Here is a 10,531-nt window from a genome sequence, read left to right on the forward strand (position 1 = left end):
TCCAATGATGTCACTATTGATCCCATCTCCAAAGAAGCGCAAATACAATGCTTGGACAACCGAAGATGAGGCAGCTTTGAAATCTATCATGCATACGCATCTGGAATTTCCTGCAAACAAGATTGTTGCACGATACCTCCATGAACACGCTCATGGGAGGTACACTTTGCGAGGCGTGTGCGACAAGGTATATAGATTGTGGGTAGCTGCGCCGCTATGAAGCGTTGGTCCAGTATTGACGTAGGAACTCCCTATAGCCCCCCCGAGTGGAGACGCTCATGCCTTCAGTGGAGGTGCTCATGCAGTTAATCTGGGCACGGAAATGTTGGGATAAGTGTGATCAAGGGCTTGCTCTATGGTGCATGTGTGCATCTAGGGGAGTCACATGTGTGTTTGTGTGTGTTATAAAGGCACATCAAGTGCTATGATGTGTCTAGTGTGTGACCTAAGTGATGATGTAAGCCAAAGGCCCCCACATGGGAGGTCCTTTGATTTAGGCCAGTCCCACTGATGTAGGGGCTGATTCCCACTAATGTAGGGGTTGATTGCCACTTATGTAGGGAAGGTGCTACCTTCTCCCCCTTTCTATAAGAGAGAGTCACCTCTCTCACAATCCATATTAGAGAACTACATTTTGGTTTCATATTGTGCTCTCACTCCTCTTCCAAGATGCATCTATTCTATCCCACGGGATTCTACATTTGGTATTAGAGATTTAGGTTCTAGATCTAGCCTAACCTAGCATTAGATGCTCTCTCTAGCATGAACTACTAGTTTTGCAAAGCTTCCTCATCTCCATTTTCCTCTTTCTTCCCCAAATTTGTGAGAGCTTAGTTCTCCCATTATACGTGACCATTGTTCAAATCCTCTGTGTTGTAGACTCCTCTTGTATGGGTGACCCTCCAGCTACAAGCAATTAGACAGATATGTCCTGTACGCGCAATGCCAACACAAACTTCACTCGCCGATGTATCGCGTAATGCCGCCTCTGTGGTTACCCATTTGCAAATCCTCTGAGCTCGAGTTGGACAACACTACACGCAAGCTGTTGATGAAGTCTGAGCCTGTTTGGTCAAGTTTTGGAGGCGCAACAGACAAAAGACCAGTCGACTTTTCCAAGTTCGGCTATGGCGACCTGGTGCAACATTGCGCGCTTCCTTGGTGGAGGACCTTCTCTGGTATAAGGCCTTTCTTCTTGCATAAAAATCCCCATGAATAGAGCTATGAGCTTTGCAAATTGCACCCTCCAATCTACCTTGGTCTCTGTTGACAGAATTTTGCATATTTTGGTCAAAGGGTGTTGAGCAATCACTTTAAGTATGGGGCTTCCATTATTTACTGCAAACTTTCATTGCTTTGATTGTACTTGAGTAGTAGAACTCAGTCATGGAGCTCATAAGTGTCCTTATACTTTGCATTTAGAATGATGACTATGTGATTCTCTTTTGATGAGTACTTGAATTGTAAACATGACTAAGCCCAAGCAAGTAGAGAAGTTGGATGGAACTAGTTTCCATACTTGGCAAACCAAAGCTAAGTTTGTGCTTATGAAAAAGGAGATATGGTATGTTGTGAATGGAAAGGAAAAGATGTCTACAAAAGAAGAAGCTAATTGGTTGATCAAAGACAAGAAGGCTCTTGCTATCATTGCTTTGCGACATACATTCACCACATTGATGGCTTTGAAACTTCACATGAAGCTTGGGATCATCTTCACACAGTATTTGGTGCACAAGGGAAATGCTTCAAATATATCTTGCTCTTTTGGCTACAATTGAAAAAGGGAATGTGTTATTCCATGAAGAACAATAACTTCAAAGAGAATCAAGCACTTCTTGTGAAGAAGGGCTACTTCAACAACAAAGCAAATCTGGCTGAAGGAAGAACTCCATCAGCAAATGAAGAATCAAACTTTGAAAATAAAGACTATGCTTTTTAAGCACTTTGTCTTTTGAATTTTTGTTTATCATCACTTGGTCAAATTTTGAGGCACCATGTGATATGTGTTTTGTCTATCCCATTTCTGTGAACCTCACACCCTTGGGAACCCTTGCTAGCATGAGATCCAAGCCATAGATTTATCCTTGACCACCATGAGATGGCATGAGAAACTATGAGACTAGATGTATCCTTGACATTGCAAGAGGCAACCCCTTGAGGGGGGGTATGTTGGGATAAGTGTGATCAAAGGCTTGCTCTATGGTGCATGTGTGCATCCAGGGGAGTCACATGTATGTTTGTGTGCATTGTAAAGGCACATCAAGTGCTATGATGTGTCTAGTGTGTGACCTAAGTGATGATGTAAGCCAAAGGCCCCCACATGGGGGGTTCCTTTGATTTAGGCCAGTCCCAATGATGTAGGGGCTGATTCCCACTGATGTAGGGGCTGATTGCCACTTATGTAGGGAAGGTGTTACCTTCTCCCCCTTTCTATAAGAGAGAGTCACCTCTCTCACAATCCATAATAGAGAACTACAGTTTGGTTTCATATTGTGCTCTCACTCCTCTTCCGAGATGCATCTATTCTATCCCACGGGATTCTACAGGAAAGTATGACTTATGGCAGAAGCACTGTGATGCCTCAGAAAACGAGAAGACATACTTGCAACACTCAAACGATCTACATGAAAAAGATAGAGGACACTCCAAGCCATGCATGTGCATGATGTGGGTCGCTGAGCTTCAACGCAAACCTAAAGAAATTGACACACACATTGCTAGATCTTCTTGGAAGCATGGGAGTTACTTATAGGAAGGGTGAGAGATGCACTTGCTCCAACTGTGCACACCAAGCGAGCCGAATACAAAAGCCAAAGCTTTGCTTCCAGAACATGTGCATGGCAACAAAAACCAAGTACATATCAACTTTGAATCGGGTGGAGGAAAGACTAGTCGCAATACGAATCCATTTGCGTAAATAAGGGAGCTTAAATATGAAGGGCAATATGGCCTACATGGTAGCATCGTGAATGTCTTCGCAGATACTGACCGAGCGCAAACAGTGCTCCCTAGGTTTCTTATGGACAATGCAACTGTCCTCGTTGCAATCAAACGCAAGCTGCAATACTCGCACAATTACATGATTGGTCTTGTGCGGCCAACATCCACAATTCGCACACTCCTTGAACTACTACAAGCTCCACTTTACAAACAGAGCAATGTTCAGGTGAATCCACTTTGGCTGTCACACATAAGTACGCTACAAGAGAAGCTGCAGAAGGACTAGCAAGGCAGCACCCACATAACTGAAGCTGACACGGACGAGACCATCAACACAGACACACTTGTACATGGGCTCTACACAAGCCAATAGGTGGTGGATTTCCAAGATGCACCTGTGGTTATTGCTCCATCCAAGGGGTTCTTGCTACTGAGCATATTCAAAGGCAAATATTGCAAGGAGATGGCCTTCCCAACACTATTCTACGGCCACCCACGTGCATACAACGTTCCAGGCAGAGCAACATACCAAGCGATTGCAAAATGGGAGCTACAAAACAAGGATTGGCACTTCGCTACTTGTATCAACAATCTATTCTTCAAAACAATGAAGATCCTCGTACGGCAAATACTTTCATCAACATGGGTTTGAATGCACAAAGGGCAACTCAGAGGTGGAAAATTGCAAGCAAGAGGTGCATTGGTCGACACCAATATAGAGAGACTACTATAGGCCACCTCTGCACTTCAGTAGACTACAAATAATGGAAGAGAGAGCTGTTCGCTATGGTGCGCCAACTTGGTTCGCCGACATTATTCATTACATTTTTTGCAACGGAGAAGCTATGGGCGCCACTACTATGGAGCTTGGAGAGTTTGCACACACAAACTAACGAGGCAATGCACGCCGAGTTGCAGTGAGATGTCCGCAACATGATCCGGTCAAAACCTGTGACGATAGCATGTTACTACGTTCACAAATTCCGTGCTATGAAGTCTTTGCTAAAGGCAAATGAATCGATTCTCGAAGGAGTAGTCGACTGCGACGACCGCAACTAGGCAGTTCTATTGCATCAACACAAGTGAACCTGGTGAAAGGACACTGCTTCTGAAGCGACGGGCACAGCTGGAAAAACTGGACCTAGAAAGCACAGACACATTCTTTGATGACATCATGACAAAATACAGAAAGTGTAACAAAACGTTCGACTAGATTTGCCCCGTAAAATTTGCTAGCGAACAAATCCTACCAAAGATTCAAAAGAGTGCTCGCAAAAGGGGCCGTATCATAAGGTTCAACAACTACAACAAAACGAAAGACCCTGAGAACCACTATAGGGAGCAATGCCTACTATACTTGCCTTTCCAGAATCATCTTGAACACACCCTCTCAAAACGAAAGACCCTGAAAACCACTACAGGGAGCAATGCCTAGTATACTTGCCTTTCCAGAATCATCTTGAACACACCCTCTCAATCGAAAACCCAACTTGGCATGACATGTACAATGCCAACGCCACCACGATCACAGGAAATTGGGAACAATTCAATAAGAGCAACACAACTCATCGACTAACTCAGCAACAACAACAACAAGCCTTGAGACCACAATGCAGGACAAGTTCAATCTCGGGGGAGAGATCAGAGTCCACCCAGAAAAAGAACCAAATCACCGACAACAACAATGCAACATCAGGATCGTACCGACAACAACAATGCAACGTCAGGATCGATGACATCATGCTCAAGAAAAGGCTGTACCCAAATGAACCATTCCACCTTCCTTTTCAGGAGAGGCAGGTACATGGAAAACATTTACATTGCTGATGATATTGCAAGCACTACTACGGCTCTATTCGCATAAGCAAACTTCGGACATTTACTTGCCAAGGGCACTGGTCCTCACATACACTGGAAGAGCGGCACACGTGGTTCAAGGAATGACATTGCATGCGGCATTGCACCTCCTGCTATTGACATCCACAAACACTGCATTGCCATCAGAGAAGCTCCAAATCTTGCCCGTGCTATATAAGGACGTGCAACTCATTGTGATTGATGAGATATCTTTGGTGGGAGTCAATACATTTGTCGCTGCCGCAGACATGCGCATGCGTGAGATAAAGCACAATCATGACAAGCCCTTCGGGAGGGTTGACATCCTCCTTTGCGGTGACCTTTACCAAGCAAGTCTGACAAAGGGCTCCTGGATATTTATGGAAAAAACAACATCATCAACATTGCTCAGATCGTTCTGGAGAACACACATGCGCTACTACCAGCTTGACCTGCCCATGCGCCAAACCGACACAGACTTCCTCTCGCTACTAAATAGGATAAGGACCGAGACTCAAACAGACCAAGACTTGATAAAATTGAATAACTCGCACCTCGCTGAACCACCAAGGAAACACCTTGTCCGGCACCTGTTCTACACGAATGCGGTAAAAAACAAGCATAATGACTACGTTTTCGAGACCATCAGCACCCCACCTCACATTCTGGAAGCGATCGACATTAGGCATAGAACCTACAGCAAGCGCGTAAACATCCCGAACGACACGAGGCCAATGGCAGTACTGCACAAACAATTGTGCCTCAAGGACGAAATGATTGTTATAATATGTGTGGGGAATCTAGACACAAGTGACGGCATGGTCAATGGTGTGGATGGGATATACAGGGAAGCACAACTAATACAAAAATAGCCGTGGTTTGGATTGAATTTTTCAATCATCATGTAGGAACAAATGCAAGAATAAGGAAGAAGAACCTATACACAGCAAACACACAACCGCAATGGACTCCAATCACACAAGTGGCCAAAGAATTTCAAGTTGGAAGAACCACCTCAATAGCATTACAAGAAAGCAATTCCCAATTCAGCTAGCAGCTGGGCGCACCATTCATCGATCACAAGGATTGACCTTGGACACGGTAGCTTTTGACCCCTCGAGCATAAAAAGTCACGGACTGGTTTACATAGCGCTATCGCGAGTGCATGACCCAACCAACCTTTACCTACTATCAAAGCTAGAAAAGAAACAAATCAGGGTGGACATGCAAGTGCAACAAGAGTTGCAACGACCAATGCGGATGGGTGTTTGAGCACGAAGATACGAAAGAGAAAAGAAAAGAGCGATCGACTTTACAATGCCTGAACACAAGATCAATGAAGAAACATGCATAGGACATCCTCCACTACGAAGAAATTTTTGACGCAATAGTCTTCTGCGTGTAAGAGATAAGACCAACAGCGGATGGGGTCATTAAACTACCAGGATTCAAAGAGTCTTGCATCGCGACGGGTGTGGGAATAGCAACATACTATAAAGACTCCCTCCACCTACAACAAAATATTGAAAAAAATGGAGATAACTTCCATTGCTTAACAACAATCTTCAAAACAAAAAAAAACAAAGACATTTCAATCTTTAACATTTACAAGTCCCCCACGAAAAGCACAACCGGACTACAACATCTGCAAAACGAGACTTCATGTCACATTACAAGCTTCAACAACTTGTAAAAGACCCAACAACCATTTACGGATCAACTCTTGACCACATCTGGACAAACACAACAACAAACACCGAAAACACAAGGACAAAACTCGCATACTGGTCAGACCACTCCTTGCTATTCACAGACATATAAACACATTGAAAAAAGAAACTTTACCCAACCAACATGAAAAACTCAACATCCACGGGCCCTGAATTGGACAAAATCCACCTTGTTAAAGGAGTTCTGGACTTGCATCTAGAAACTTCTCAAAATTTTGGGTGTAGCTTAGGTTATGAGCATTATGAGAGTTCCTTTCAGCCCTCTCACTTTCGCCTACACAAATGAATGGATTTTTTTATTGATAGCCCCCTATTGGGCCATTCTTATTTACTTCTCTTTGCACACTCTTAATCTCCTTCTTACTTTTCAGCATGGGGCCTCCAATTTTATGCCCTCTCTACACATTTCACCCACACACAGGCTGGCCTAATGAATGATAGATATTCACGTTGTTTGTATTTCAATTATTCTACCCTCCTTGATTTTTCGCCTGCCCATGTTATATGTATTACAATTATTCTACCCTCCTTGAGCAGAGGTAGCAGGATGAGGCCCTCGGGATGCCGGCTCGATATCACCTCACAAGTCTCGCTGAAACTTGTTAAACATATACACTGGGGCCATCATCCGCCTGGACGCCCAAGCAGTGGGCCTCCTCGAAGTTCCTCAGAAAGTTCGAGTTCAATCATTCCTTCATGCCCAGCTACTTCGCCTGATTTGAAATGCTCTGGCCCTTCTGTAATGAAGCGTGACTTTAAGCCAGACCTGCATTGTACTTACCACTTTGTTCTTTCTATTGTGCCCCCCCCGCAAAAGATTTGTCAGGCGGAGGCAGAATTGAAATTTAATGACGAAGAAGATGTACAGCGGCTGGACGACATTCTTTGAGGTGTTTCGCCCAACGGCTGGGATACCGGCCACGTGTATGCCTGAGCAGTGGTTGAGAGATGCTAAACTTAAAGGAGGCACTCAGTATGCCTGAGCTGCCTTCTGTTGAGAACTTTGTATGCATCTTGCAAAAGTGCAGGAAAAGAAAAAATCTAGCGTATGCCAAGCGCGTGCATACACACATTTGTAACAATGGGCTGGAGGCTCATATGGCTGTTGGGAACTACATTGTGCCAGTTTTTGTTGATTGTGGATGTGTATCCGATGCACATCTGATTTTCAACAGGCTGGTTTTTCGGAATGAGCACTCATGGACCTCTCTCATATTAGGGTATATCCACTGTGGGCAAATGCGGTATGCTCTCAACCTGTATCAGAAAATGCAAGAGGATAACGTGCATCCTAGCAGCTATACACTTTTGGCCCTACTGAAAGCTTGTACAAGTCTTAGAGATGTTGCAAGAGGCCGAGAGTTGCATGTACAGATTGCCCAAAAGGGTTCTGAAGAGAATCTTTTTGTTGGCACTGCCTTGGTTAACATGTATGCCAAATGTGGCTCACTTGCAGAGGCACATGAATTCTTTGACAAGCTGCCATTTCAAAATGTTGTGATGTGGACCAGTTTAATTGCAGGGTATGCTGAAAATGGGTGTTTTCAGGAAGCTTTGAAATGTTTTAAGCAGATGCAACAGGAGGGCATCTCTCCAAATGCTGTCACATTTGTTTGCGTATTGAAATCTTGTGGCAGTTTAGGAGCCATAGGCAAGGGCCGGACGTTACATGCTGAGATCGCACAAAAGGGCTTTGAAAAAGATACTTTTGTTGGCAACACGCTGGTCGACATGTATGCCAAATGTGGCTCAGTTCCGGAGGCACAGGATGTCTTTGACACATTGCCAGTTCGAAATGTTGTAGCTTGGACTGCTCTAATTGCAGGATATGCTGAACATGGACCTGCTGAAAAATCACTTGAATGTCTAGGACAAATGCACGTAGAGGGTGTCTCTCTGAATGCTGCCACATTTCTTTGCTTGTTGAAAGCTTGTGGCAGAATAGGGGCCATAGATAAAGGACGAGAATTACACATGGAAATCACACAAATAGGATTCGACAGAGATCTTCTTGTTAGCAACACTTTGGTCGACACATATGCAAAATGTGGCTCACTGTCAGAGGCCTGGGAAGTCTTTAACAAGCTGCCAGTTCAAGATGCTGTGTCTGGGACAGCACTTGTTGCAGGCTATGCCAAAAGTGGCTTGCTTTCAGAGGCACGCAAAGTCTTTGATATGCTGCCAATTGGAGATGTTGTGTCATGGAATGCACTCATTTCAGGATATGCTGAACATGGATATGGTCAGGAAGCCGTGATATGTTTTGAACGGATGCAACTGGAGGGTGTATCTCCAAGTGATGTCACCTTTGTTTGTGTCTTGAAAGCTTGTGGTTGCATAGGAGCCATAGATAAAGGGCATGAACTACATGCTGAGATAATTCGAAAGGGTTTTGAAAGAGATCTTCTTGTTGGCAATACGTTGGTTGACATGTATGCCAAATGTGGCTCACTTTTAGAGGCAGAGGAAGTCTTTGACAAGCTGCCAGTTCGAAATGTTGTGCTATGGACCACAATGATAGAAGGATATGGTGTCAATCATGAGGGTGACATGGCTCTACAGTGTTTTGAGCACATGCAAGGACAGGGTGTGAAACCAGATGCTGTTACATTCACATGTCTTCTTATGGCATGCTGCCATACCAACCTGGTTTTCAAAGGCCAAGAGTATTTCAAGGTGATGAAAGAAGAATATGGCATTGCTCCGACAAGAGGTCATTTTATTTGCATGATTGATCTTTTTGCGCGTGCAGGACATTTGTATGAGGCAGAGAGATTCCTTGACAGTATGCATACCCCGTCTGAAGGGGCATGGACAGCTCTCCTGAGTGCCTGCAAAACTCATGGGGACGCAGTGCTAGGACTCAGATGCTTTCAGCAGCTCCTTCACATGAATCCAGAATCTGCTGCTTCATTTATGCTCATGTCAAATATCTATGCAAATGCTAGCAGGTGGGATGATGCATACGGAGTAGAGGAGCTGAGAAAATATTCAGGGGCAAGGAAAAAGCCTGCATGTGCTTTGATAGAGGTAAACAAGAAGGTGCATGAGTTTCTAGTGGGTAATGGCCATTGTACAGAAATTTTGATATTGCTAGAAGGTTTCATCACACGTGTGAAGGGGGAAGGGCACGTGCCAAACCTAGATCTGGTATTGAGACTCACCTGTTATGAAGAAACGGAAGCTGCATCGTGTGAGCTTTAGCTTTTGATGCCCAGAACTAGGGCTGAGATAGCTTCAGCACTTTGTTCTTATTAATCCAGATTGGCTGCTTCAAATGGCTAACTTGCATACAATTGCCCGTACCTCCACTTATGAGGTCTGAATCGTGCCAGAATCTCTCTCCACCACAAAAACCCAGACCATCCTTCAAACAAGAAAGGAGATTCTCTTAAAATGGTTTCTTGCTTTTCAATCCTGCTCAAAATCTTCCTTGCACTCATTGAAATCAAATTTCCAGTGGAATATGCAAAGGCTATAGTATGGCCAACATAAAATTGCTTGTACCTCCACTTATGGGGTCTGAATTGTGCCAGAATATATCTCCACAAAAACCCAGCTATCCTTCAAACAAGGAAGTAGTTTCTCTTAAAATGGTTTCTTGCCTTTCAATCCTGCTCGGAATTCTTCCTTGCACTCATTGAAATCAATTTTCCAGTGGTATATTCAAAGGCTATAATATGGCCAACATCTATGCATGCCTACACAAATGCAGCTTCCTTCTAGAACAGAAACTTAGGTCCAAAGGGGAGAGCTTGCCACACCAACCGTGAGCTTTCTGGAAGGGGGGAAGCCTGCTGCCAAAAGTGATGTTTCATAAAACTGCTTCAGCACCTATGTTTAACCATGCGAATAGGTATACTGCACCCTGCTCTTAGGCGATCAAGAAATAGTGGATCAAATAGATGTGTCAAACTCCTAAAGGGAATTATATTCAGGTTAATTGGGATAACAATGGGCTTTGAGGTCTCAATGAAAGATGGGTGGGACTAGTCCTAAGAAAAGTTCAAGAAAAAATGGACAAG

General features: G+C 44.1%; 1 protein-coding gene across 1 annotated transcript; it reads left to right on the plus strand.

Moving 5' to 3' along the window:
* Window positions 1-7,454: 7,454 nt before the first annotated feature.
* LOC147898049 (pentatricopeptide repeat-containing protein At2g13600-like) lies at window positions 7,455-10,056 on the plus strand. The gene has a single exon (XM_087379749.1). The coding sequence runs from the start codon at window positions 7,455-7,457 to the stop codon at window positions 9,708-9,710; it is 2,256 nt and encodes a 751-aa protein (XP_087235875.1). The 3' UTR covers window positions 9,711-10,056.
* The last annotated feature ends 475 nt before the right edge of the window (window positions 10,057-10,531 follow it).

Source organism: Dipteris shenzhenensis, chromosome 9 (genome assembly GCF_047967505.1).
Source record: "Dipteris shenzhenensis isolate YYH24624 ecotype China chromosome 9, Dip_SZ_1.0, whole genome shotgun sequence".
NCBI classification, from domain to species: Eukaryota; Viridiplantae; Streptophyta; class Polypodiopsida; order Gleicheniales; family Dipteridaceae; genus Dipteris; species Dipteris shenzhenensis.